The sequence below is a fragment of the Aspergillus foveolatus genome (assembly GCF_047715535.1).
Source record: "Aspergillus foveolatus strain CBS 279.81 unplaced genomic scaffold BDW70scaffold_47, whole genome shotgun sequence".
Taxonomy (NCBI): domain Eukaryota; kingdom Fungi; phylum Ascomycota; class Eurotiomycetes; order Eurotiales; family Aspergillaceae; genus Aspergillus; species Aspergillus foveolatus.
The window spans coordinates 46127-72897 of NW_027396111.1; the positions used below are offsets into that span (position 1 = coordinate 46127).

Sequence of the window (26771 nt, forward strand, 5' to 3'; positions counted from 1 at the left end):
TTGAGTATTGTTCGAGGGTGAGTTCCAGTCAGTTGATATAGAGAGCAGGGCGCGAGGAGTCAAGACGCAGCAAGGGCTGAGCACGCTATGGAGAATTCCTGCACGGTCAAGACGATTCTGATTTATCCCACAAGGAGGCACTCGTGCTAAGTTTAGGGAGGCGAAACATGCAGAGGCTGGTTTCAAGAGGAATGGTATGAAGTCAGCCTGGATGCTGGAATTTGCCCGTATAAGTACTCGGCACCTGGTTGGAATGGGGGAGGAGAAGCGCGTCCAGTTCGTGTCTCCCAGATGCGGACTAATAAGTGACAGGCTGACTCGAGTAGTATCTTCATATCCTCAATCCTGAATCTGCAAGGCATCGCATCCACCGAGACCCAATTATTGCTTGCGTTCCCCTCACTTCATCGACACAGGCGCGTCCCGTGGTATTTTATCGTTACGGTTGGATACACGGGATCCACGCGCTCAAGGCTGCCCTTTGGCTGGTATTTCCAGCGCGTTACATCCACTCCGTCATCCTGTTTCTTTCCTATACAAGTCAGCAGAGAGAGCATATCTCGCTCTACATTCGCTACCATTTCCTTTATCAACTGTTATCAGCTGTCGGCCAACAAAAAAGCCCTGTTAGAGTGTCCCTCTTTGTACGACCACTCCCATTCTGTACGGTTACCGGTGTAAACTGTCCTCGTGCTGGTCCGGTCTGACGAGACGACTCGCCGTCACTCCATCCCTTCAACGCGTCCCCCACATGTCAGTCAAGCCTCGTCGCGTCGACGCTCTTCAGCTCAACTTGATTATGCTTCGATTAGCAGGCAAGGTTCTCAGCGAACCACGTATCCCGCCATCCCAGCCTGCGCAAGCCAGTTTCATGAATGGACTCCTTGGCCAGTTTATCTCAGCTTCCAGAACTCGTCAGAAGCCATTAACAATCGCCTCTTTTCTAGTACCATCATAACCGACATCATGCCTAAGTTTATCTCATCTCGGCTCATTTAAGTCCTCCAGCCAGCACACGCGGCGGTCTGAGCTGGGTCCGGCGCTTCCAGACCAGCCTGTGCCACTGTGGCCTGTGTTTCATCGTGCTCGCGCCGCGCGCGAAGCTGAAACCAATCCAATGCTCTGCGATGCTATGCTAGGCCATGCCATGCCATGCTAAATTAAGCCTGTCTACGTGGGTAATCGAGGCTAATTACTCGATTTACTCGCGGTTTATCTATGCACGCTTCCTGGACCGTGCTTATAGTTTATACGTACGTAGTTGAGATACGTACTCCGTAGCTGGAGTCGCACTCGCACCGCAGACCAGGGTTGGATTTGCGATTGAGCGCTTTACGTTCAGAAGCGTGGATGCCCAAGAGGATTACATCGCATGCACCTCACGAGTGCAAGTCGTGTAGGCGCATGCATTCGCTGTGTTTAAGCGCTTGCTCAGGAGCTATTCTGGCTCCTAGCGATGGCGTTACTACTCTGGCTCTACTTCGCGCCAAATGAAACGTAGACAGAGACAAGATAAGTGCGTTGCCAATGTGAATATTAAGGTCATTTTGGTCTATTTCTATTCTATAGGTTGGGTCCATGGCCGTAAAATACACTGCTCCTTGACGTAGAGATGCTAGATCTCATCCTCCCACGGAATACTATCCATCGCACCCTGCCGTTCTACGCCTCTTGCCGAAGCCCTCGTGGCCACACCCATCGCCTCATCCATGACAATTTTGTATCTATGCCTCTTCTCTTCACCGTCAAGATCCTTCCCAGCCTTCCCTTCCCGGCGCCTTCTCTCACGCCATCTTGCAGCCTGAACTGCATAGGCTCCTACGAAAGTATCGCCCGCCGCCGTCGTATCAAGCACCCTGCTCACATTTGCAGCAGGGACCTCATTCACGACCCGGTCCCCTAGAGTATCCGGATCCGCAGCACTATACCACACCCCCTTCGCCCCCAGCGTAACAATCACATATCTAACGCCGAGGCTATGGAAGTATCGCGCAACCTTCTCCTTCCCGTCCTGCGCGCTTTCAATGCCCGGAAGACGCAGCAGCACGTCCTCGTCTGGCGTCATGAGCTCAGCCTCCGTCTCGTTCATGATAAGGTGGTCAACGCCCTTGTACACATCCTCCGGTAAGCCTCCAGGCGGCGCAGGCGCAGGGTTAAACATCACGTCCGGGCCAACATCAATCCCCCTCTTTCCATCCGCGCGCTGCTGTTCCTTCCACCGCGCGATCTCGCGGAGAATTGCGACCGTCGTCTCGGTGGGAATCTCGCCCTGCATAACAATGACATCCGGAGCTGGCTCCGCAAGCGCCATGCCAACAACCGACGGGTTGGCTTGCATCCCCGAGTAATTTGCGCCCGGTGAAAACAAGATCCTGTTCTCGCCGCCGGCGGATGAGTCCACAATTATAACGGCCACTCCTGTGTATGCGTCTTCCACAACCTTCACGCGTGACGTATCGACGCCGGATTTCTCAAGGGTGGGCTTGAGGATTGCGGAAAAGTGGCCGTCTAGTCCGCCCACTGCGCCGACCATTTCGACGTTCACGTCACCAGTCTTTATGCTTGTCGAGAAAGAGGAGGAAGATTGCGGCTGTGAACGCGAGAGCCGTCCGCACGCAACGGCTTGGTTTGCGCCTTTCCCGCCCGCACTCGTGAAATATGAAGAAGAGGTGATTGTTTCGCCCGCGTCCGGGAAGCGTGGCGTTACAGAAACCATATCGGCGTTTAAGGAGCCGATGACGCGGATCGTGGGAGGCATCTTGACTCTGTCTATTGAGATAAATTCGAAACGGATTGTAGAAATGACAGGAACTAATAAAGGTAGAATGGCAAAGGAAAGTTATTGGTGAGGTTGGTAAGTGTCAAGGTGGGATGAAAGCTGTGGAATGCGGGATGGCTCCAATTGCATAGTGGGGTCGTCGTCTAGAGGCGGATATAGACGGCTTGATAACGCGGGGTGGGACAGCTTGTTTTCAGCATAAACGCAACCTGTAGGCTACTTAAAAAGTGGGATGCTCTCAGTATGCTAGATCTATCGAATCATTGGCATATCCAACTCTTCCATCACTTCATATGTTGCTATGTCAGACAATGCTTAAATATATAATGGAACCGCATACTACACCGTTGAATCGGGAACCAATAACTTTGCTGGGATCTTTAAAGGACTGCAGTATTATTGTTTGGTTTATTTTGTTCTTAGGATATGTTGTCAGCTTATGAGCCTGCAAAGCGCGATTTCTTGTCATGAATTATCTATCATCAAGTATCTGATATCATCGAAATACAACCAACGCCAGACCCTTAACCCCGCTGTGCGTAAACCAAAGTATCGTTCTGATGCTGTGCCATAGAAACCGACAATTAACTATAAACCCAAGAGAAGCCTATACACCCTGCCGGTATACCTGTGACCCTCCAGATCGAATCTGAATCGTCCCCCTGCGCTGCAACACAATCACCGCCCTGTTCAGCGCTTGCTCGGTGTATCCTCTGCCGTCGACAAACTCGCGGCGCAAAGTTGCAAGACTGGTGCTCCATCCGATAGGAAGACGGCGCTTCAGTTCGTCTTCGATTTTGGAAACCTCCTCCATCATCTCTTTGCTGCCCTGGCCCTCGCCCTGTGTGATGGCGTCCATTGTTGACGCGAGGAAGAGGCGGATGGCTTCATCAACGTGGGCTTCACTTGCGATAGGCTGCAGGCTTAGCTTGGCCAGCGACTCGGTGATACGGACAATGGCTTCCAGTTGACGGACAGTGATGGGGATGGAGGAGCGGGCGTTGGCGTCGAGCTCGGCGCGGTGAACCTGCTTTCGGATCGAAACGAAATGAGACGAGAGTTTTTCTGCGGCTTCGGGTGAGAGACGGGGTGCGCAGCGGCTGCGACAGTAGCTAATGTATCGCTTCATTTTTTCTAGGGGAATCTCTGCCTCAACCTGCTCCTCCATGCCTCGGCCGCCCATATGCACTCCCATGACGTGACGGGCGATGTTCTCATCCCGGCTGCGTTCATGGTCGTCGCGAACGACGAAAATCATATCGAAACGGGAGAGAATGGTGGTTTGAAAGTCGATATTCTCACCGGGGGTCTTGAGGTCGTCGTATCGGCCGAAGATGGGGTTCGCTGCGGCTAAAACAGATGTCCTAGAGTTGAGGATGGTGGTGATACCGGCTTTGGCGATGGAGATCGTCTGCTGTTCCATGGCTTCGTGAATAGCTACTCGGTCCTCATCTCGCATCTTGTCAAACTCATCGATGCAGACAACACCACCGTCTGCAAGAACCATTGCACCTCCCTCCAGATAGAATTCACGTGTGGCTGGGTCCCTTTGCACGGATGCCGTAAGACCAGCAGCGGACGAACCCTTACCGGAGGTGTAGATGGCTATTGGTGAAACTTTTTCTGTAAACTTCAGCAGTTGAGATTTAGCGGTACCAGGGTCACCAAGAAGAAGGACATTGATATCTCCACGAAGCTTCATGCCGTCGGGAAGAATCTTCTTTGACCCTCCCATGAGCAGACATACGATAGCCTTCTTGATGTCCAGGTTTCCGTATATTGAGGGGGCAATGCTCCTCGCAAGAGCTTCGTATAGGTCGGGGCGACGGCTAAGCTCGAGGAACTCCTGCTCCTCTTCTTCTGAAAAGATATAACTGCCCTTAGCGGTATGGTCGAGATCTGTTGTGATACCGACCGCACGCAGATAGGGGTTTCGAATGGCTACAGCACCGTCCTTCTTCCCTCCCTTTTGATAGATGGAGAAGATACCCATCACCGTGCAGCGGGAACCGGGTACGACCCTGTTGGCAAGATATCGATCGGCGGATATAAGCACATGACGTGGCAGTTCACCTACTGGAACTTGATCCGGGGCTTCTTGGAGCTTGAGCACTTGCTGATCCACAAACTGGGACTTTTCGTGGGCAACCACATATGGGTCAAGGGGACACTGGGTGTCGGGCTCTTCACCGGGTTGGCGCTCACGACCGCACCGCCTGGGAAGTGTAAGGCCGGAGAAACCACCCTCGACCCGAATATTCTCAGCGTGATCGCAAGATTTGCAGCGAATGTGGACTGTTGTTGCTTTGGAGGATATTGTTGAGGCACCGATTACGATACCTGGGATACGGACAAGGTGGGAGATATTTGTTGCATTCAGGTCGCGAATGGAGATGTGAGTGGCTGAAGAGTGGAGCAGAAGTTGGTGGGTTGGGAGCACGATATCTCGTTGCGAGGGATAGACAATTCGCTGAGTACATTGCTGAAGAGCTGCCTCAAACTGAGTTATTATATGTCAGTAGGTCTTCGCCAGTCAGCCAGAGGAGGCTACTTACCAGAGGGATAATATCTGCAGGTTCGGTGGTGAGCTTGTGGGCCAATTCTTCGTTGTAGGAAATCAGGTGGGCAATATCGATGTCGCAGTAATACTGTTTGACGAGAACATTTTGGCGTAACTGATCCCTGAGTTTGGTTAGCGTTGCAATGGGCTCGTCGAATCTTTTCCGCATACCGGTAGATGAAGGCATTGTCCAGCTGGAACTCCAGAACAAACTCCCTCAGCTTGGATTGAATTTGTGTGCGAGATTCATCGGCGCCGTCAGTGCTGGGAGCGAGCACGCTTAGCGTGTAAGGTGTACGTCTGTCCATACTGATGACAGTGCGGAGTGGTGGAGAGAATGTCGAGTTCAGAGTGTAATCAGGGAGGAGGTAGCAAAATGAATTTCCAGAAATTGACAAGACACGAGAACGCGTCGCGTGGTCTCACGCGTTAAGTGGTTTATGCCTGGCATATAAGGCATATTATCAGGTACTAGTCTCGGAACATCAGTTTGACCGATAAATGAAAAGCGGACTTGCGTTTGGCCGGGGTTGCTGCGCTTTACCCAATCGGGGTCAGCTACGCAGCGTCCACGCTAAGGATAGCAGCCGATTATCGCTTTGACAGTTGGCGAATATCAGTGACCTGAGACTCTGCTGATCGGCTATCCTGCTGCCTGTAGTTCTTCTGCAACTAAGCAATTGCCTGCCTCTTATCGGCGGCTCTGGGTTCGGCTTAGACGACGGTCTAGCTGCGCTTGTCATGCTGAGGTGAAGTGAATGAGCTAGGTGGCTGTTGAGTCGCCAGTCTGACGGCGAGATGTCCGCGAGTCCCCGGAAGTCGATTGACAGCTTAGCATCAGGCGCATCGACTCCTTCCTTATCCCAGTACTCGTTCAACCAAATTGAATCCCCCCGCGGCTCGTCGCAGCGATACCCCCTGAGGAGAGGGTCCACGGCCAGTTCGATTGTGAGCATTGGCGGAGTGCTTGATCCTTCTAGTCGACATGGAGCGATAGCGGAATCAGGCCAGAATGGTAGGTGGGATATGCTAGATGACTGTACCATACTGACTGGATAGCCATTTCCACGCTTCTTCAACCTCCTATTGTCCGCACCGGCCTTGTCCCTCATTCTTCAGCTGCGTCTGGCGGATACAAACCTCCGAGCACTCGCGATATCCCTCCTGTTCCACTGACAAACATTCCACACGTCGATCGAAAAGCCTTTGAACCATACTTGACCCAAGTGGGCTCGTTGTACGAGGTCTTTCAGGAAGCAAAGGAGAACAACGAGCAGGATACACAGCTAGCGCGGGGTGGTCAAACGTCACCAAGGTCTGACGGACAGGACTCTCTGAACCCGAGGAATCTTGAACGCCGGCTATCTGGAGTATCGACCAGTTCTCGTTCAACTTCTCCGTACGCCGCAGGCAGAAGGAGGTCGTCGAACCGTGGTCGTACGCCTGCTGTCACGCCTTTGTCGACTATCCCTTCCGTCTACTTCGAGGATGATTTCCATCTTGAAAATCCGCGCACCTTCGATGTGGTGTCGGAGAGATCAGAGGTTGTCACACCTCCTAAGGCGCCGAGCAAAGACAACAAAATGGATATAGTTGAGCCTGCGCCAACTGGGAGAAAGGCGCTAGCGACGAATGCAATACTACAGGAGAAACTGTCATGGTACATGGATACTGTAGAGATACACCTAATATCCTCAATCTCGACCGCGTCCAAATCCTTCTTCACGGCTCTTGGCTCGCTACGGGAATTGCATGCTGAAGCTGCCGATTCTGTCCGGCGAATCCAAGTCCTGCGGAAAGACCTTCAAAAGATCGACCGAGAAATGGCCTTGGGGGGGTTGAAGATAGTAAACCTACGTCGCCGTAGGGAGAATGTTCGCATGCTTTCCGATGCAGTTGCCCAGCTTCGAGACGTGGTCGAGTCCGTCACCCGATGTGAGGAGCTGGCCGAGGACGGAAATATCGAAGAAGCAGCCGATGGCCTCGAGAAGGTCGAGAAACTGATGGCCGGAGACTATACTCCTGATCAGGCAGAGGGCGAACAACGGAGAACTGTTGATTTACGAAGACTCAAAGCATTAGAGGGTGCATCAAACGAGCTTGACCGTTTGAGATATCAGATTGGCACGGGCTATGAGAATCGTTTCTTGAACGAACTCCTCGGCGATCTGAGGCGCCATGTTGATAGCGCTCCATTGGCTGCAACTGTACAGAGATGGGGCTATTCGTTTTCACGGCAACGCGGGGGTCAGCGCTCTAGTATTACCGAACCCCCAGCATACATGTGTGTTGACGAAGAGTTTCGATCTCAGCTCCGCCTGCATCTCACTGGCCTAGCTCGCGTGCATCATACTACAACGGCTGCGACGGCATTCAAAACCGCCATTCTGCGTGAAATGAAGAGTTTGATTCGCAGACACATGCCGAGCAGCAATGACGACGATAACGAGTCCATGGTGTCGGTTTCTACTCACAGATCTCATCAGCTTAGCTCGCAGGAGAAGTCGTCCATTCTTGCCCGTAACCTCCGGGCTATGGATGCCGAAGATGCGTACAACATGCTTGCGGAAGTGTACACTGGTGTTAGCGAATCTTTACGAAGGCTAAGTGTCCAAGTCAAAGTCCTCCTTGACATAGCCAGTGGACTGGGAAGTCTTCAAAGTCCTAAGTCGCCTGTCGGAATGGCCGGCCCACGGGATATACCGCATGCAGCTCAAGACGAGATCCTACAGGTTTTGGACATGTCTAGTCTGCTTGGTCAGGCGGTCGACATTGCGCAGTCTCAGGCGACCAAAGTGCTGAAGGTCCGATCCGAACAGACGGCCAATCTCTGCAAGGAAGATTTCGTCAAGTACTTTATCCTGAACCGACTCTTTGCAGACGAATGCGAGGCTATTTCTGGTCGTGGTGGAAATGCCTTTAAGACAGTCGTTGGAAATCAGATTCGCGACTTCATCAACCGGTTCGGTAACGAGCAACGGCATCGGATCGTACAGGTAATGGACGCTGATCGGTGGGACGCAAAAGACTTTGGAGAAGCCGAGTCAGAGGTTCTTGACCGTGTTTTAAGTGCGAGCACAAAAGACGTTGACGCCTGGATTGACGCCTCTAAGATCTGGATATCCAAGGAGCAAAAGCCACCACAATCTCTTGCAGTCAATGGCTCTAAGGAGAAGGAGAAGACACGGTCTGCCGTGATCGATGAGCAAAAGTATATTCTCTCAGATTCGGCACTGGCGATGATGAGAAGCATCGAAGAGTATCAGTTCTTAATGGCAAACATACCCAACATGATACCAGACATCTCGTCTGGTCTTCTAGAATCACTAAAATTATTCAACTCACGGTCATCGCAGCTAATCTTAGGTGCGGGGGCTACCAGGAGCGCTGGTCTCAAGAATATCACAACGAAACATCTTGCGTTGTCTTCGCAGGCCTTGAGTTTCATCATCGCGCTGGTTCCCTACATTAGAGAATTTGTCCGTCGACATTCACCGCCTACTTCCTTGATGGCTGATTTCGACAAGGTGAAGCGGTTGTACCAGGAGCACCAGTCCGGCATCCATGAAAAACTTGTGGATATTATGGGGTCTCGATCGTCCATACATGTCAATGCGATGCGGCAAATCCACTGGGATTCCAGCTCCCGGCCTGCGGGTGTTAGTCCGTACATGGAGACCCTTACGAAGGAGACGGGCACGTTGCACCGAGTACTGAGCAAACATCTGCCGGAAATGACAGTCATGATGATTATGGACCCGGTCTTCAAGAGTTATCGAGACCAGTGGACCCGGGCGTTTGACGAGGCTCAAATTAAGACGGAAGTTGGGAAGCAGAGGTATACACCCTTCCAAGCGCATTTGTCGAAACTTATACTGACTTATGTAGGCTGCACCGCGACGCGGAGTACTTTCAAACCAAACTTAGCAAGATAGACGGGTTCGGAGATTTGGGCGAACGTCTGTTGGAACTGGTCGACCGGAAGACGACAGAAGCGCCAGCCCAAGAGTCCCCTGAGAATTCCTCAAGGCAAGGCTCACCCCAGTCTCAAAACGAGGCCAAGGGACCGGGCCAACACTGATATTGCACCTATAAACATCACCATGTGTGCGCCATTCAGCGACTGTATATATTAATCTTGTCTTTTCATGCGTCCATAGATTATATATCTTTACTATTTCGTGTCAATATGTCCCTACGAATCGGATCGAAAAGGTTTTCTCGGATGCAGAAGTCCTTCATTCCGTTTCAATTCACATGATTTATATAATGCATAAACCTCCAATAGCAGCCCTCCACTCAATGGCGGCCGGTAGGAAGTGTGAAAAACAATAGTGTGTTTGGAAGTTAGGCGCCTGGCCCAACTAGTCCCAAATCTCATCCATGATCCTATTTATAATCGTTCAAACACCCTGGGCACCGACCCCCTTGTTATCGCCCAATGTCTTAGGCTCGTGTCCACCCTTGCCGCTGCCATGTAGGTTACTGTAATGGGACTGTCCAATGTACGGTTCCGAGGAGCCAGTCACCTCAGGCATGGGCGCTGTGCGGTCGACGCGGTTCATGTGGTCGTTGTCGGGGTTTGTGCCGTGAACCTTTGTGTTACCGGCTTCGAAGGTGTTGTCGGACACTTGGTTGTCCTGAGCGTATTCGACTCCGCGAGGCATGATGCTAGTATGTGGTGCTTAGTATAGAGAGGTGTTATGCTGGTTTGGTTGTGGGGACTGCCTTCCGGTTAGAGCAGAAACGGAGACGAAACTGAATAAATCGTACCTGAATCGTTTCGTGTTGTTGTGAAAGAAGAGATGTTCGATTGATAGATTGATAGATTGATGATGGATAGAAGTAATCGAGTTCCTGGACGAAGGAAGTTATATAGACTTGCTGTCTCCAGGTTAGGTGGGGCGTGATAGAATTATGGCGTCATTGGTCTGAGGGCGATGACTTCACCAGCTCAAGCTTGTCCTGATCGTCTCTCCGCATCCGCTGGTTCTAGAAGCGCTTCGCTTGTTTTTGAACGACGAATTCTGTCATTGTGGGGATTGCTTCGTTATCTGCTTTGCGTCAAATCATGCTTGGACTCGGACTCTGGTCAGGTACAGGGCAGATGTCGAGAATGACTATATCGCACACTACTCTGTACGTACCAATCGACGATGATGCGCAGTATAGGACGAAGATTGCAATGGAATAAAAGCAATTTCTTCCAGAGATCCCAATAAGTTAATATCCGACGCGATCGTACACGCTCAATGCAGTCTAAGTCTCTAGGGATCTCTAAGCTACTAGCATCTCTAAGCCACTAGTTTTGTGACTGACTTCATCAACGTCAGCAGCACAATTAGTCCTGGGCGACAACCCCCCCAATCATGTCGTTCGTATCAGCACTTCTTCTCCTAGCCGCGGACTGTGAGACATCGCATGAGCGGACTCGGACTCTACAAGGGGAAGCATGGTGTCTTAGAGGCTAGAAGCCAATAGAAGGACCAGGATTCTGCGAAAAACCAACGCATTGAAGAGCGTCCAGGGCATCCGTGACTGGGTCCTTTACCGGCCGGTATCACCGACCAAGAAGCCTATTCCTTCTTGTTCCTGAAGGGAGGCGATGGAAGATGGTGTACCGGAGGCGGAATATTTATACTTGTTATGGCTCGAATAATATTAAGATATTGCCAAAGGGATGTCAATGAGCACTGCCAAGGGGACTCAAAGACTTTATGGCATATCTGCATAACAGGAAGAGCTCTTTGTGTTTCTTCCAAGATTGGTAGATCAAGGCTGCAGGGTATGTTGCGAGGTAGCCTTGACTACTCAAGTTATCAAGCGAGGCTCTCACTACGACACGGAGGACAAGCAAGGAGTTATCGGATCAACTTTTCAACTAGCTATAGCTTAGGCTACTGGATAAAGACGACATATTGTCTATATACCTACATACCCCCTACTAACTCCTATTTGACTCAGTCGCTCTGATTTTCCTCTTCCTCCTCCTTCTCCTTTGCGCAGTGTCCGACTCGCTCGACGCCGACCTCTGCATTGAAACTGTCCCGGCCCTCAGGACCTGATAAAAGTAAGCCGGCTTCACTTTTGAAATATCAAGGCCGGCGATCTCATTGGTGGCTGTGCTATTTGATCCAGTACTAGCACTCAGGGTGGAGGTTGAGCTTCGACTGCCTGATATCTCGCTAAAGCTACTACTACTGTTACTAGCACCGACAGCGGCCCTGAGGCTGGACACAAACGTCGACGCCGAGGAGTTAGAACAGGGGCGAGTGTCAGTGTAAGAGCCAGAACCAAACTGGACGCTGGAGATCTCTACAGCGTACTCTGTCCGAATGAAGACTCCATCCTTTTGCGGGATGATTTTCGGACCGGGCTCATGGTTTGAGAGATGGATCACGATTCTCCTACCAGCAGTGTCCTTTGTCGGCAGTGGCATGTTAGTATAAGCGGTCGAAGGGGCTTGCGCTTGGGGCTTGGGTTCGCGCTGCAGACCGGATGCGGGTCTTGGGCTCGGGCTTGGGCTTCGGGCTGAAGATGAGGATGCGGATGAAGCTGGCATTAACTCATCTTCGAGGATGCTCCGCAAGCTATAGATGTCGTCGCTAGCAAGGCCGTCTGGAGGATGAGGAGAGTTTCGCGGGTGGAATACCGGTTTCGACCTCGCTAGAGCCTCTGAGCATTCCTGAACACGTGTAGAGGCAGTTGCAGATTTAAAGACCCGACTATAACGACGAGGGTCTATTGATTCGGCTGCTGCTGGTTTGGCTAATCGTGATCTACTCCTTTCAGGAGAATTCCGTGGGCTTCTAGCTTGTCCTGAAGATGCAGACAACGACGCACTGAGTCTGCTCGCAGAGCTCTGAGACTGAGAGTGAAAACCAGAGGGTAAATTTGGGCCCGAGTTTGAATTTGGAACCTGACTCCTCCTAAGCGCACCTGTCATCTGGGAATCTACAGGTTGCTGGATCTGTTTATGTGCTCGGCTTTGACTTCGAGGTCGACTTCTACCGAAGGAAGAAGAAGAAGACGAAGGCGAAGAAGGATCAGGATTCGCAACAGTAAGCCTTCTCACGCCCGCGCGCTCTATATAAACCCCGTCTTCACTTAAAGCGAGAGCCGATCCTGAGCCGGAGGAGGCTTTAGCCTGGTTCAGGTGCTGGATCTGCACCTCCGCGCCCACTCTAAGAGACGACGGCATCTCGCACCTTCTACAAATCCCATTATAGTTAGTTTTCTTTGCATGACCCTTCCCGAACGAAGAGCGGTTGAGGGGTGACCTGTACCACGTTTCTTTTGTCTTCTGCAGCGGCCAGAGCACGAAAGTAGGGATCCGGGTGCTTCGCGATAGAGGAGGGTTCTGAATGAACCCGGATTTGCTACCGCACGAATGGCAGAACATGCTGCAATTGACCAGTGTTTGCTAGCGATGATGGAGAATCTTGAGACTGGAGACGAGCTTAGGTCGCGTTGGGGGTCACGATCGAGCTTACGTAGCATGGCTGATTATGGAGCCGGGCATGAGTATTTATATTGATAAATCTGTGGCAGACACTGGAAAAAGCGCTTGAATTCAGTTCGAAGGGCATTGTTGGCCCATTTGGGGCTCGAGCTAGATCAAAGAATGAGATGGATGTTCTGGGAAAGCTCTTTATGATTCACAAAGAGATTATAGATTCTAAGGGAGCTTTGACCGCGGGTTTCTCGGGGAGCAAGAGCAGGTCAAAAAGCTGTGAATCAGACCTTCACGTAGAATGGTTCCGTAATGCAGGCCATCACCTGGGTTGGTCCCTGATAGTATAGTGATAAGTCCCCGTATACTGATCAAATACCATTGATATAACCCTTGATGTCTTGGACTGGAGATCAGAGAGGCTGAGCTCGGTACATAGCTAATATTTGTTTCTTTTTATAACGAATTAACAAATAGATGATGAGATCCAAGACTCGCCTATATTCACAGGCGGCCCCTGGGCAGGCCTCATTAGCCCTAGCCACACGCATTTTAGCACGGTTACTGAGATTGGATTTGTCCACTAGTGGCTCCAGCAACGAATTGTTGTCCGGCAGACTTCACAGAAGAGAAGTGAGACTCCTGACTATATCTAGTTGTCGATAACCATGAGGTAGAGGGTAGTCCATCTTCACAACCACTCAGGTAGGTTATTCCAGAATCGAGTCTACTCAGCACCCACCGACCGGGTGAAAGTGTCATTGCAAACAGCCATATTTCCGCGACCATCCTATCTTATCACTCAAAAAAGACATTACAAGCACACTTCAAGTGTCTAATAGCTGATGACCTAGGGTTGTTGCGGTCAGCCGATGCTGAGGACCATGCATCCGGTTTCGGGCAATGACGGCACAGGCTGAATCGATCGAGAGCACGAACATGCCTAGTCCTGGCAATTGCTTGGCGAGCTATCCTCACGTTGAAATTGATGTGGCATACGGAGCACAAGAGGATACTCGTGTTACAATGGGTTCGTCGTGCCCGATACCTTTACTTCCAAGCTACCACATCAGAAGCCCGTGCCCTAATACAAAGACAGTTACACTGAAATGACATGCGCTTCGCAAAACAAAAACGCCCACACGTTCGCGTGGGGATTAATCACGGATCACCGGCAGGCCCAGGCCAGTCCTGCTCTGGTGGCGTTCGACCTGACACTATCATGACTTCATCGGACCGGCATTCTATAAAGAGGCACTACACTCTCGAATCCCAAACCACTTTAAGTCTCTGATTTTTCTATTGCCATACCAATCTAATTCATATCTATATCTCATCACAAATTAGCATAATGTCCTCTCTCCAAGGAAAAGGCATGTCCTCTTCGGACAACCAACCAACCACCTCCACCCGCGGCGGTGCAAGCGCCCACCCTACACCCGCAAACAACTCCGGTGGCGGTGCCGGATGGGGTGACTCGGGTCTCCTAAAGGGTGGTCTTGAAGGAGTCGTATGCATACCACACCTATCTTTTACCAAGATGAAGCACTAATGTGGTGATAATCCCCAGAGCAACCGCCTCTCCAGCACATCCGGCGAGTCCCACAGCGGCAAGCTCTCCAACTTGAATGGTGAACTGTCTTCCCTCAAGGAACAGAAGATGGCCGGGGAGCAGCGGTATCGGCAGGATGTTGAGGAGGCTGGCGGGATGGTGCCCAAATCATCGGATCACAGCGGTGCAAGCTTCATGAATGGGAAGCCCGGCGGCGCCGGGACTTTGCCTGGGTGGGAGACTGCGAAGGGGGCGTTTAATAGGTATGTTCTGCTGTCATTCTACAAGACTGCTGGGTTACGAGATAAATGCTTACTTGTGTAGCATGATGGGCAATGAGTAGACTACTCTTCTATACGGAGTAAGTGGCTTCTTCGGGTTGGCGTTATCATATGGTATCTTCATGTTCGTGTATATTATATTTTAAGCTTATGCCTCTTATGGCGCTACAGCTGGCTGTATAAATTATTGGACCATATTTTATCTCATCTGCACGTATCAATGATAGATCAGATTGTATGGCCTCATGTCGTGTAATGGTGACGTCACGTCAGTATACCACGATCAAAATATAGAACACTTCCCAGACCTCAGCAAAAACTACTCTCAGCACGCAACAAGCAAGGACAAACATAATGGGCATAATCGGATTAGTTCACGCCGCGGTAGACTGGCTTCTCGGCTGGGCCAAGCTGGTACGCGCAATTCACTCATCCAAGGGAAGCAGCTAAGATGATGAATAGCTCCAGAACCGCGAAGTCGGCTGGCTCACCATTGACCGCAAGGTGAGTGCAAAAAGAATAGAGTCAGTTGGAATAATCTTTAACGTTGAAGCAGACAGGAAAATACATGCGTGAACAGCAGCCCCTCTGGAAGAAGCTCAAGCTCCTCCTCCTCTTCAACCCGCTGACAACATGGCTCGATACGACGCACGCGATGAGACTATATATGCATAACAGCGCGATCAAAGAGGGTACTCGACCCCTAAGGCGGAAATGAAAAGAACAAGGTGTAGCTAATGGAGTTTGTCTGAGCAGGGAAGAAAGAAGCAACCCCAGCCTCGGCCAAACGCATCCGCGAATTCATCTCTTTCTTCCACATCAACATGGACGAGTTCGAGCCCTCCGACCCGGCAGCCTTCCGCTCATTCGAAGAGTTCTTCGTCCGTCATCACAAGCCCGGAACGCGGCCCATATTCGAGGCAGAGAACCCGTCCTCTGCAGTGTGCGTCGCGGACTCGCGCGTCGTGGTCTACGAGCACGTCGCCGAGAGCAAGAAGATCTGGATCAAGGGGGAGGACTTCTCTATCACGAACCTCGTCATGGATCGCAAATTGGGTCCGCAGTTCGGAGACGGCTCCGTTGCGAGTTTCCGTCTCTCCCCGCAGGATTACCATCGCTATCATAGTCCGGTTTCAGGGAAGATCAAGGTCTTTCGCAGTATGCCGGGGGATTACTATGAGGTTGATCCGCTGGCTATCCGGAGCGGCGTCGATATTCTGACGCGGAATGCAAGGGACTATGTGGTCATTGAGACGGAGGAGTTCGGCGAGGTGCTGTTCGTTGCTATTGGGGCTAGCCAAGTGGGTACTGTTGAGTACGTTTCTTGCCCTAACCCTGCCCTGCTCTATCATCTATATATACACTCTTGGTGCAGGATGCTGACGACGGTAGGATCCACGAGAAATGGCAGAAACCCGGTGCGGAAATCAAGAAAGGCGATGAACTAGGCATCTTTCAGTTTGGCGGCTCGAGCATCATCGTCGCCTTTCAGAAGGGCCGGATTCAATTCGATGAGGACCTAATCAAACCGAGCAAGCGTGCTATTGCGGTGGATGTGGAAGTGGGCATGAGTCTTGGCCGTGCTACATCGAAGGTTACCTAGGGTTAATAGGCGGTACTGTACCTTGTGGATTAGGCGCATGGGAGTTGGGTCGTTATGGAGCTACCAAGGGTGTTAGGGTTACGAACGCCAACGAGATGGATCTAGGCTGCTGTTCGAACATTATGACTGATTGTCACAGAAGCACATTTGCCCCTTATATGACATCAATGTGATATTTGAGCCGTAAGAGCCATGGAACAGCTTCTGTATAGAGTTCGTTCCAGCACAAAGTACGCCAGAGTAGCAGGAAGCGCCTCGTGACGGCTCTGAGCCAGTTGATGTAAAACAGATCCTATAGAAAGGACAGCTGTGTGCATGAACATGGCTAGAGACGTAGATCGAAATATTCATATCACTTATTTATATGCTAGCCATGCCCGGTACCATCACCAGATCCCCAGAGATCCTCCCCGGCGCCTCAGATCTGCGCGACGCATACACCCTCGAGCTGCAATCCGCCTCCGGCAACCCAGTATGTTTCGGGGACCTGATCCTCGAGAAGGGCGAGATCACGACGGTTATAATATTCAGTGCGTTTGGCGCTCTCTCCCTTTATTCCCTCCTTCCCAGTAGAATGACACTGATGAGATATGCGGCCACCCAGTCCGCCACTTCTTCTGCATCTATGACCAAGACTACGTCCGCACGGTCTCGCACCATCTCACGGACTCCGTCCTCCAGACAATCCCGAACACTGGCGGGCCAATCCAACTGATGATAATCGGGTGCGGCGATCCCTCGCTCATCGTCCCATACGTCAGTGAAACAACGGGAGACATCGCCCAGTTCCCCGTGTACAGCGACCCCGACGGCAAATTGTATGAGAAGCTGCACATGAAGCGCACGCTGACGAATATCATGCGCCCGCCGGTCTACGCGCAAGCTGGATTCTGGAAATCACTGGGTATGACTCTGCGTCAGGTGTGGGGGAGGGGTTGGAAGGGTCTTAGAGGGGGGCGGTGGGATCAGAATGGGGGCGAGTGGGTGATCAGGAATGGGAAGTGTGTATTTGAGCATCGGATGGAGAATGTCTCGGACCATTTGACGGCGGAGAAGTTGCTTGAAATTCTGGAGAGGACGGGAGCTGGCGATGGGAAAGGGGAGAACAATAAAGAACTCGCAATATAAGAGCTGCAGGATTTGAATTTGCAGGTGATGTGATGGATAGTAGTGTCGTATCTGTAGGAAATATGCTGACAGCCGGCACCTGCGGCAGCTTCAGATCTTCGCATCGAACGGTACACTGCTCGACAGAAACTCGACAGCCTGACGTGAACAGGTCAGCTGACTAGATCTCTATCACGACCACCTTTATTGTCTTCTAGCATGCTGCACTTGTAAGCCGTGGTCCTGGGAGTGATTCGGCTTGCTGGGGACCTACCTCGAATGGGTTCCTTTCATCCTGGATTTGGTGAGTCTCTACCTTGGCTATCTCCGACTGACCGTTTCCAAGCTAACAGTACCTAGTTCAGAGAATTCATGAAGCCGAGAATGTCTTCGAAGTGGCAGAGCCAGTGGATAGTGTCGACTGGCCAGTTTGGCCCAGCTAGCAGCGAATACTAGAGCAATTGGGAGGAAGCAAACGAGGAGCAAGGGCATGGCCATTGAAGGGCATTCTCGTTGGCTGGCCTTTCACTCAGGTCAAGGAGCGTTTCGTTGACCCTGGCTGCTGGTAATTAAGACCAGCTTGCACTTTTATACCCAGAAGTCGTCTTACCTAGGATCTGCAGGAGTTAGATGCGTCAGACGTTTGTCAGGTTCTCGTGGGCAGTGTAGGGGTTGAGGGTTGCAAGGGATATTGGTGGGTAGAAATTTGGGCAGGGCTTAGGGTTTAGGACAGGAACAAATGGAGGAGCTGAAGACGTTCTTAGCCTAAGTGAGTAGATGAGGTGCTCGGCTTCTGGATGCTTGTCACGCGCCCTTTATAGCTGAATTGGAGGATCCCGTACGTTCTATAGTAGCTACACTGGTAGGCTTATAGATCTGGGTCTGGGTACGGGCTTAGCTGTGTGCATAGTACTGCTTGCGGATCTATACCATTCAAAGTAGGACGATGTTTGATGATGAGTCGTTTCTCATGTCTATCTCTATGTACAAATTCTATATTTAAATAACATGTAACAAGCTCGGCATCCCTCATTAAAGCGGTTGATTAGATTCTTAGTGGCCAACAACACGCGGCTTCTCAAATGGTTCTGCAGGCCATCCCTGCATGGTGACGGCATCGTCGACACAGTCTCCTGACAAGACAAGCGTATGCTCCAGCAAACAGGCGTCCTTGCCCATTGACGACCCGGACATGAGTCTGGACCCGGTGCGCAGGATACTTCGATCGCCGACAACAAGGGGGTGGAGCTCGAATTCACCACGGGTGTTCAAGTGGCAGACCAGCGAGGCATCGTCGACTGCAACCCGATCGCCGAGGGTGACCATGTCCGGCTCCGTGAGGAGGATGTTGGGATCTCCGTTGGCTAGCAGCGCACAGTCTTTTCCGATAGTTGCGCCCATGAGTCGGTAGTAGAGGTTCAGGTAGGCCGTTCCAGAGAGCATCGGCAACACGCCGATTCCGCGGTACATGTCCTTGATGAGCGTTTCCACGGTCAGGTAGAACTGCCAGCGCTGGTTGTAGCTGCATTTGTCCCAGTGATACTGGCCCTCAGTGCGGCGGCCCATGACAGCCCATTTCGTGCCGATGACGACGGCGACACCGATGATGGTCTGCGCGAAGGAGACAGCGGCGACAACGGCCGTGAAGAGGCCGTAGACGGAGAAAGGCTGCCACCATTCGCGGTCAAAGGCGCGGTATTCCTGTCTCAAGGCATGCGCGAGGACGAGGAGGCCGGACAGCACGCCCATGAGACGCCAGACAGTGCTGATGACCACCATGAAAGTCGAGTAGAGGACGATTCCAGGGATGGGGATGACGAAGAAGTTGGCGAGGCCTTGGTAGAAGGCGCGGCCAAAGGGGCGAGTCGTGTCTCTGCGGTGTTCGCCCGCGGCGCGTGTCCGCACTGAAGTGAGGGTCTTCTCGTCGAACGGTACAGGCGTCGAGGTGCCGGAGTTGGAGGCCGATCCCGAGGAGGAAGAAGGCGTTGACATCTTGGGCTTCTCCGGGTGCGTCTGGACGTTCTGGTTCGAGCCTATTGAAGGGAACTGGATCGCGTTCCCGTTCTTGCTGCCGGTCCACACGGTGTCTGGTGGGTAGAAGCCATTTCGTCGGAGCAGGGAGCCAGATCCAACCATGGCCATCTCGCCAATTGTCACGCCGGGGAGGACAACAGCACGGTCACCAAGCATTGCGCCGTCAGAGATCCTGACGCGCTCTCTGCCGCTGCCGTCACTGGTGACCAGGTACGACCGCGAGCCAAAGACAACATCGTTGCCGACCTCGACGAGATCAAAGTCCTGGATACCGGGTCCCACGGACGGCCAGTAGATGCGCTTTCCAACACGGCCACCGAGCAACCGGATGGCGACAGAGACAAGCTCGTAGTGTTTGCCGATGAGTCGGGTCAGAGGACCAAGGCTTCCACCAGGGAGGACCTTGAAGAGCGCAGCCTGTCTGATCTTCTGGCGGGTCGACATCTTCGAGACAGGGCCCGTCTGGGCACGGCCACAGGTCAGATCGAGGATCGCCTTGATGATCAGGATGGCAATGAACCAGATGATTGGTCCCACAACGGCATAGTAGATTCTCGCCAGGATATGCCAGCCAATTCGACTCGGTGTTGTGAACCAGTAGATGATGACTCGGAGCATATCGTATCCATGAAGCGGGTAGTGCAGGACAATTGGGATCAGTCCAGCAAGCCAGGGTAATCTGTACGCGAAACCCGCGATCAGGCCCAGCGGCTCGACAAGGAGCAAAGACAACAGCCAGTGCGGGCCTGGGATATTCGCCGAGTTAAGGTCCTTGTTCGACTCGTCTGCGCTGTCGATTTCCCAGCTGGAGGAGTTAGGGCCGAGGTATGTGTTCGGGGGGAGGTTGGAGCCGGGGGCGACAACGGTGCGGAGACCGATCTGGGAGCCAGAGCCGATGGTGATGGGCTGCAGGAGCATGGAGGTGTTTCGTTCCACCGCGAACGGACGGACGATGCAGTTCTCCAGCACGACGTTATCCTCAAGGCGAATAAGGTCGTATTCACCGAGCGAAGCGGACTGGTGGATGGTAACGTTGCGGCCGATACGGCAGCCAAGAAGCCGGTAGTAGAGGATGCGAGAGAAATCGAAGTAGTTATAGACTCCCTAAACCTGAATTAGTGACTGTCCTGATGTTGTAGAGCCGAAGAGACACACCTTTCCACTAATCTTCAGCGCCTTCTGCGTCAACCACCAGCGCATATGATACGATCCCCACATGGGATAGAGACCAGGCCGGTAGCGGCCCATCATAAGCCACTTGAAGAAGATGGCAAAGGTCGGCGCAATGAATCCAATCGCCAAGCGAGAGGCCAATCCGATAAGAACGATGTGGAGCAGACGGCCCATGAGCTTGTCGTCAGGCGGGAAGCGTCGCGCCGTCTCGCCCATGAGAAACACGAAGATCGTCCACTGTAGTCCGACACGCATGGGGTAGAAGATTAGCATAGGCACGAGCTGCAGCATCAGAACGATGGGGTTTGTCGAGCTGTGCGTCTTCTTGCAGCCGGGGAGATCGTCGGGGTTGATAGCCGTCTCGGGTGATTTCTTCGCGCAGGCTTCGTCCACGATCTCCGTGATATGGGCAACAGTGGGATGGAGAAAGAGGACGTCGCCAGAGAGACGGATACCGAACTCACGACGGAGTGTGGAGATGAGCTTGCCCGCGGAAAGACTGTCGCCGCCGGCGGCAAAGAAGTCTGTATCTGCGGTGACGTCGTCGACGACCTGATTAAGGGCTTGGGCGAAGAGCTCGCGGACGCGGTATTCGGTAGAGCTTGAGTCGGCAGATGCGTTGAGAGCGCGCAGTGCCTCGTCGACGGCTTTTTCGTCGACGTAGCCATTGTGGTCGGTGGGAATGGGGCCAGGGAGGGATTTGATGCTGCTGGGGATGAGGTAGCCGTGGACACTCTGGCGGAGGGACCGTACCAGCTCGGCCACCGTGGTTGCAGGATGAGACTCAGAGTTGAAGAAAATGGCTTGGGGGAACCCGTCAACGGGGTTGTGGCGCATCACAATCTCGGAGTTGCCGGAGGCCTGCGCGATATGGGTTAGGGCTTGCTGCCCGTCGATTATGCAGCTCGTATGCGGGATCGAGACTGTCAAGGGCGTGCCCTGGGGAGGGCACTTCGCTTCAAAGTGTCTCTCAGCCACGGGGACCGAGTCGGTCAGGGTCTGAAGCCCTAACCTCTGACTCAACCGGATCCGCTGCAGCTTGTTATTCGACTTTGGCACCCCCTCATCCATGTACACCAAGAGGGCGGGCCACTTTGGCTGCAGCAGTCTTTCACCCAGTGCCTCATGGAGCTGCCTCAGATCAGGTCGCGCTTTGCCGGGGGGTGTGACGATGACCGCACCGACGGCTTCCTGGAGGACATCGTGCGGCGTTGAGAAGGCAAGTGCCTCGGCGACACGCCCGTAAAGAATGGAAGAGGGATCGCGGGCCGCAGAGAGAATGCCGTTTTCAACTTCGATGGGCGAGATAATCTCTCCACCACGATTGATAACCTCCTTGCTTCGTCCCGTGATATAAAGGTATCTGTCCTGGTCGAGGTGACCCAAGTCACCAGTATCAAACCAACCATTCTCATCAAAGGCATCCTTGTTGATCACGCCTTGCTCGGTCAAGTATCCTGGGAAGACGGGGAATCCACGCACGCAGATCCGGCCAGTTACACCGGTAGGCGCATGCTTGCCGGCGCCGTCGAGGATAGCGACGTCGGGACCAACAGGTCGGCCAGATGTCCCCTCGCGCTCAAGCTTGTAGTCCGTCGGTGGAGCCACGATGGGCGCACACTCGGTCATACCGTAACTGGGCAGGACCGTGCACTGGAAGACCTCTCGCAGCTGCACGGCCAAAGTAGCAGGGAGACCACCCCCCGCGTTAATGATAAACCGGATCAGGCTCTGTCGAAGAGCGTCCGGGCGGTGCTCGGACTCGGCGAGAATCATCTGGTGCATGGTTGGCGTGGCATAGTACCAGGTCGGCTTCCAGGTTTCGACCAGGTCCCAGAAAAGACTGGGGTCAAAGGAAGCGCAGCAGATGGTGGCGCCGCCTGCAAGCATCGGGGCATAGAGGGAGCGGATCATACCGCCGCTGTTGGAGTTAGTCTATCGATGGCACTGAAATGCGAGAAGGGAGACATACACATGGTGAAGAGGCATCATATTAGCACAGCGTGAGGTGCCGTCGAGCGCTACACTGTCCATCGTAAAGACGGCACTGGCGAAGAGGTTGTATGCGGTGATCGGGACCAGCTTCTTCTTCCCGCTCGTTCCACTCGTGAACAAGAGGACCGCCGCATCGTCAGGGTCGTCGCTGAAGGTAGTCTTTGCAGGGACAAAGTTAGGGTCTGTGGAAGTCACGGTGAACGTCAGGTCCGGCTGCGGGTTGACGACGAAGACGGGCAATTTCTGATCCAGCTGGACCTTCTCCACATCAGCTTCAAGCATGAGAATGGCATCTGCATCGACAGCCTCCACATCCGCCCTCAGCTGCTCTGGGGCTACCGTCCGCGCCATGGGGATCATCGTGTACCGGTTGGCAATGGCAAGGACGGCTAGGGCGAGGATGGGTCCGTTGGGCAGCATGACGGCAACCCTCGGCCTACCGTGCACGGGGAACGGCAGGCCGAGCTCGAAGTCATTGATGAAGGACCGTAGCCGTGCGTATGAGAGTTCCTGGTTGGAAGCTGGGTCGATGAGGGCCGGTCGATGGGGGTCGTTGAGGAGCAGGTCTGGAAGGGGTGATGTTCGGTGCTTCATGCGGTGCTGGATGCGCTGGAGGGTCGTGTTGATGGCTGTGTCTCGTCCGTCTCGGGCATGCTCTGGCAGACTGAGCCAGATGTCCTGATAACAGCGCAAGAGATCCATGGCCAGCCATGGCTCTGGGCGTGTTTCAGGACCGTCATGGTCTTTGAGCAAGCAGTCCAGTCTCTCCAGGCCCCTGGCCCCTAGGCCAGACGCAGAAGCTTCACTGCGCAGGCTGCGCAATTCATCCTGCAACATTATTCCGTCCTTCCACCTGGTCAGGCTGGGCTGGATTGGAACAAAAGAGCTGGCTGGAACTGGCGACTGCGAGGGCAGGGGCCATTGTTTGCGATACCGCAGCTTAATAAATAGTTCATGCCAGACGATCGAACGCCGCCGTGCCACGGCGTGGCCCTCCCAACTGAGTAGACCAGCTCCGTCTCAGTCTCAATCACAATCGCAGCCCGGGATGCAGTGGGGCCGTGTCACAAACTATTTACAAAAGATCGACGGTGCGGACGGTAGAAAGTGGACGATCAGCAGGAGGGTGCCTTAACCGATGGTCCCCACCGTTAGGGATCAGTGGGGGCTGCCCTGAGGGTCCTTCGACTCAAAAATTGGATGTTAGGGCTGGCAACCTGGCACGAACGCCTCTAAGAGGCTGAAGCTTATACGGAAGCCGTGCTCTGTTGCACAACATGGCATTCGGCATGCGCTTCGCTGCCAGGACCCGACAGTTCCCATCGAGCTGGCCAGACAAGACAGTCGATGCGGTCGATGAGCGCTATAGTAACCGCCCCATTCGTCACAAGAGATAACAGTCCCTTTTTCCCCTTGCCGCCCCTATTAACAGGATAAGGAGCGCTGATCAGTCCGGTCAATTTGTCAGGCTCCAGTCTAGTTCTCGAAGCGCAGATCGAGCTGATCACCGATGTCGTGCCCGACACGTATCTGGCGCAGGGCAATTCGGCAGTAGCAGTGGGCACTGGGCCAGGCACAAGCGCTGCTCGGCTTCCCGAAACAGCCGCTGCATCAGGAAATTCTTCAAGACCGGGAGCGATCCGGGTCTCGAAGAGGAGAGAAGCCAGCGAGTGGGATGATAGTTGACGGACTGTCAACACCACATCATGTCATTCGAAGCACAATGCATTCAAGTTCCAGCCAACCTCACATGGCCTCGGTACCAGAAAAAGAAAAGAAACGTGGTCTGAGATTTCAGATCTCAGCCGGCCTCGTCATCAGTCCTGCAATCTCTATCACTTTCCACATCCGGCGGGCTTGGCAGTAACCTCGCCTGATGGGCCTCTCAGAGCTTAACGCGAGCTTCGCGGCGGGCTGTGCTTGGTTTCATCGGTGCTTGACCAGTCGAGCGACTTTACGATGACGAATCAGCAGCCAATGACATTGGCCTGCTCTCGCATAGCTGGTCCTTTCGGAAAGCTTGGAGGGCGCCTGCCCTGCTGCTGCAATGCCCCCAGCCCATTGGGCTGAGGGCAACAGCCCTGCTGGTTGTCAAGATGCTTACAGAGTATACGGCATATGACGCCTTCCCGTACCGAAACGGCCGGATTCGGCAATTTTTTTTTAGTTGACTTTTGACACCTTTGACAGATCAATAGTGTGTTGAAAATTTTACGGTGCAGAGATGCAGAGATGAGATCAAACTACTGCTGTTGGTGTCGGTGTCGGTGTCTCAATATTCTCCTGAGTTCCATCGCTGCTCTATGAAGTACTAGTCCTCCCGACTTATCGTCACTAGCCTACTACTGCTAATGCCGCTATAATACAAGCTAGTCCTTGTAGTGCATAGTGCCCCGTCAACCTAACCTTACTCTGGATGGGGGCGAGAAGACCTAGTGGATGGAGGGTGCCAGGGCCCCCCACACCACTCCAATGACCGGGCCTTCACATGTTCATGCAGACACCAGAAATGCAGTGATGCTTTTTGTTATCGCCATCCAGATCCTTCGGAAAGTTCCTTCGGAATCCGCTCGGAGCTTGGCGGGTTTCTTCATAAATCATTCACAAAATCCTTGTGCCCACTGTCGGCCCTAATCCGTGGCCTCGAGTCCAGCCGACCCGCTGATCGTCGTCACAAGGCTGGATGTAGAAACCCTAACTGGCACTCTGTCCGCTCACTAGCTACCCACCCGCCCACTGCAACCCTACCCACTGGACCCAGTTGATAAGATGAAAAGAAGAAAGCTGAGCTGCTTTTTCCTATCGCGGTTGAAGCAGCGAGCAGCGATGATTCGGATAATGATTTCTCCAAGCGAGGGATCGGAGCCAAGTTATCTTTTAGATACTTCGGCATCCCGTACCCATCTCTGGGGTTATACTGGGCAGAAGTAGATGGACGTATTCTCTTCTTCCTCTATTCCGTTTTACTCTCTCTTCTGCTCTTTCCTCTCCCCAGCTTGGGCCCCAGCTTGGGGTAAATCTAGAAGCAAATGTCCCATTATCTGTTTAGCATGTGCTCCCAGATCACACTCTACTGACCTCGGCACTGAAACTTCGTATTGTTATCATGATAAGAAGCATAGAATAGAGCATGCAAACTTGGCACTGTAACGGTATTATCATCCGTGAAGCTAGACCGAGCCAGAGTCGGCCGTATCGTCGGTTCGACGACGATCCGGCTCCACCACGACTGCCCTCTCTCAATAACAATCGTCAGGAGCAAAAACTATGTTCCTGAATTTAAGGCTTGGCAGGTGGACTCGCTGGCTTCAGCGCCTAGAGCGTATTGCGCGGCACTTGGGATTTCGTCATTGCCAGCCAGTCGCGGCGTTCCTAGATTTCCCGATCTGGATCTGAATGCGAGGAGCGAGCTGCACGATGATATTGATGTTGCATCGATGTACATATCTTATGCAAATGCTGTCCAGATAGTCTCAGAGGTAGACCCTCGCTCCAAGTGCATTGATAGCCTGACGAATCGGCGATCTGATACCGGCCACGCAGCATTATAAAGGTGGCGACTCCCCGATGGCTCGGTAAGTATATCCACAACCGGTGTATCGGGGTTATGCGTACTGAGAAGATGGAGTACTCTGAACAGCTACGATGGGGCATTGTCGTCATGGTGCAGACTGTCCTGTTGATCTCTCTGGCGAGAGTAACTAGATCCTCACGCTTGCAGTCTCCATTGACAATCTGAGACTCCCCACGCTCTGGCGTCTCGATTTACGATCGAGACTCGATTGGAGCGTGTCCTCATGGTCCAATCACGAAAGTATGTAGACCATTCGCAGGCGGCAAACTCACAAGCACATATCCCACTTGTTTCACTGCGGGATACTGCTACTACTACTCTCCTCCATCCAGCTCGTCATAGAGTGCAGAGCCATTATCCGGTTTACGCATGTCTACTTACACTCTTGAACCTCTCAATGGCCAAAAAAACACTACTACCCACAAACCCGACACTGCTACGGTCCTCTTCTAGGCTGCAGAAGAGGACGGCAAGACCGCTTCTCTCACTGCCCAAACCCTGAATCTGTCTTGTTTGAGAGTGTCAGGTCCTCCTCTCATCCCACTCAGTTCGATCGTCCATGCAATCTGCAGCTTACCACTGATCATAATATTCCACCAGATCACGCACGAGAGGAACTGTTCTTTCCGAGCTTCAAGACCTTCCTGAGCTTCAGATACG

General features: G+C 52.8%; 9 protein-coding genes across 9 annotated transcripts; 4 read left to right on the plus strand and 5 right to left on the minus strand.

The window, feature by feature from the left end:
• Positions 1 to 1614: 1614 nt before the first annotated feature.
• BDW70DRAFT_141014 (ribokinase) lies at positions 1615 to 2835 on the minus strand (the record flags this gene model as incomplete). Its single annotated transcript, XM_073737715.1, has 1 exon — positions 1615 to 2835. Exon 1 carries the CDS (start codon positions 2756 to 2758, stop codon positions 1616 to 1618), a length of 1143 nt encoding a protein of 380 aa, XP_073593547.1. The 5' UTR covers positions 2759 to 2835.
• A 394-nt stretch (positions 2836 to 3229) lies between these two features.
• On the minus strand, positions 3230 to 5678 carry BDW70DRAFT_141015 (MCM DNA helicase complex subunit MCM5). The gene is made up of 3 exons (XM_073737716.1): positions 5511 to 5678; positions 5335 to 5461; positions 3230 to 5279 (listed from the first exon to the last, which is right to left on the minus strand). Exons 1-3 carry the CDS (start codon positions 5645 to 5647, stop codon positions 3387 to 3389), a joined length of 2157 nt encoding a protein of 718 aa, XP_073593548.1. The 5' UTR covers positions 5648 to 5678; the 3' UTR covers positions 3230 to 3386.
• A 295-nt stretch (positions 5679 to 5973) lies between these two features.
• On the plus strand, positions 5974 to 9554 carry BDW70DRAFT_141016 (vacuolar protein sorting-associated protein 54). The gene is made up of 3 exons (XM_073737717.1): positions 5974 to 6354; positions 6399 to 9177; positions 9228 to 9554. Exons 1-3 carry the CDS (start codon positions 6138 to 6140, stop codon positions 9418 to 9420), a joined length of 3189 nt encoding a protein of 1062 aa, XP_073593549.1. The 5' UTR covers positions 5974 to 6137; the 3' UTR covers positions 9421 to 9554.
• A 1-nt stretch (position 9555) lies between these two features.
• On the minus strand, positions 9556 to 10158 carry BDW70DRAFT_141018 (uncharacterized protein). Its single transcript, XM_073737718.1, has 2 exons — positions 10113 to 10158; positions 9556 to 10063 (listed from the first exon to the last, which is right to left on the minus strand). Exon 2 carries the CDS (start codon positions 10004 to 10006, stop codon positions 9743 to 9745), a length of 264 nt encoding a protein of 87 aa, XP_073593550.1. The 5' UTR covers positions 10007 to 10063; positions 10113 to 10158; the 3' UTR covers positions 9556 to 9742.
• Positions 10159 to 11283: 1125 nt separating this feature from the next.
• Positions 11284 to 12540, minus strand: BDW70DRAFT_152183 (uncharacterized protein; the record flags this gene model as incomplete). The annotated part of the gene is made up of 2 exons (XM_073739400.1): positions 11284 to 12080; positions 12279 to 12540. The coding sequence occupies 2 exons, from the start codon at positions 12538 to 12540 to the stop codon at positions 11284 to 11286; spliced, it is 1059 nt and encodes a 352-aa protein (XP_073593551.1).
• A 1308-nt stretch (positions 12541 to 13848) lies between these two features.
• Positions 13849 to 14833, plus strand: BDW70DRAFT_90410 (uncharacterized protein). Its single transcript, XM_073745164.1, has 3 exons — positions 13849 to 14302; positions 14363 to 14607; positions 14669 to 14833. Exons 1-3 carry the CDS (start codon positions 14144 to 14146, stop codon positions 14685 to 14687), a joined length of 423 nt encoding a protein of 140 aa, XP_073593552.1. The 5' UTR covers positions 13849 to 14143; the 3' UTR covers positions 14688 to 14833.
• BDW70DRAFT_90411 (putative phosphatidylserine decarboxylase) lies at positions 14834 to 16433 on the plus strand. The gene is made up of 5 exons (XM_073745165.1): positions 14834 to 15039; positions 15088 to 15129; positions 15182 to 15317; positions 15382 to 15940; positions 16018 to 16433. The coding sequence occupies exons 1-5, from the start codon at positions 14980 to 14982 to the stop codon at positions 16226 to 16228; spliced, it is 1008 nt and encodes a 335-aa protein (XP_073593553.1). The 5' UTR covers positions 14834 to 14979; the 3' UTR covers positions 16229 to 16433.
• A 168-nt stretch (positions 16434 to 16601) lies between these two features.
• Positions 16602 to 17356, plus strand: BDW70DRAFT_162276 (peroxiredoxin-like family protein; the record flags this gene model as incomplete). The annotated part of the gene is made up of 2 exons (XM_073741101.1): positions 16602 to 16758; positions 16833 to 17356. 2 exons carry the CDS (start codon positions 16602 to 16604, stop codon positions 17354 to 17356), a joined length of 681 nt encoding a protein of 226 aa, XP_073593554.1.
• A 1032-nt stretch (positions 17357 to 18388) lies between these two features.
• BDW70DRAFT_169892 (uncharacterized protein) lies at positions 18389 to 23239 on the minus strand (the record flags this gene model as incomplete). Its single annotated transcript, XM_073742798.1, has 4 exons — positions 18389 to 19208; positions 19266 to 20473; positions 20525 to 22463; positions 22515 to 23239. The coding sequence occupies 4 exons, from the start codon at positions 23237 to 23239 to the stop codon at positions 18389 to 18391; spliced, it is 4692 nt and encodes a 1563-aa protein (XP_073593555.1).
• Between the last annotated feature and the right edge of the window lie 3532 nt (positions 23240 to 26771).

Bases quoted from the DNA above. Each gene is read 5' to 3' on its own strand.
- BDW70DRAFT_141015 (XM_073737716.1), bottom strand. From the start codon at position 5,647: ATGGACAGACGTACACCTTACACGCTAAGCGTGCTCGCTCCCAGCACT. The intron at 5,462-5,510 runs GTATGCGGAAAA...AACCAAACTCAG, and splicing joins GACAATGCCTTCATCTACCG to GGATCAGTTACGCCAAAATG. The intron at 5,280-5,334 runs GTAAGTAGCCTC...ATAATAACTCAG, and splicing joins CTGCAGATATTATCCCTCTG to TTTGAGGCAGCTCTTCAGCA.
- BDW70DRAFT_141016 (XM_073737717.1), top strand. From the start codon at position 6,138: ATGTCCGCGAGTCCCCGGAAGTCGATTGACAGCTTAGCATCAGGCGCA. The intron at 6,355-6,398 runs GTAGGTGGGATA...CTGACTGGATAG, and splicing joins AGCGGAATCAGGCCAGAATG to CCATTTCCACGCTTCTTCAA. The intron at 9,178-9,227 runs GTATACACCCTT...TGACTTATGTAG, and splicing joins ACGGAAGTTGGGAAGCAGAG to GCTGCACCGCGACGCGGAGT.
- BDW70DRAFT_141018 (XM_073737718.1), bottom strand. From the start codon at position 10,006: ATGCCTCGCGGAGTCGAATACGCTCAGGACAACCAAGTGTCCGACAAC.
- BDW70DRAFT_90410 (XM_073745164.1), top strand. From the start codon at position 14,144: ATGTCCTCTCTCCAAGGAAAAGGCATGTCCTCTTCGGACAACCAACCA. The intron at 14,303-14,362 runs GTATGCATACCA...GATAATCCCCAG, and splicing joins AGGGTGGTCTTGAAGGAGTC to AGCAACCGCCTCTCCAGCAC.
- BDW70DRAFT_90411 (XM_073745165.1), top strand. From the start codon at position 14,980: ATGGGCATAATCGGATTAGTTCACGCCGCGGTAGACTGGCTTCTCGGC. The intron at 15,040-15,087 runs GTACGCGCAATT...GATGATGAATAG, and splicing joins TTCTCGGCTGGGCCAAGCTG to CTCCAGAACCGCGAAGTCGG. The intron at 15,318-15,381 runs GTACTCGACCCC...TTGTCTGAGCAG, and splicing joins TAACAGCGCGATCAAAGAGG to GGAAGAAAGAAGCAACCCCA.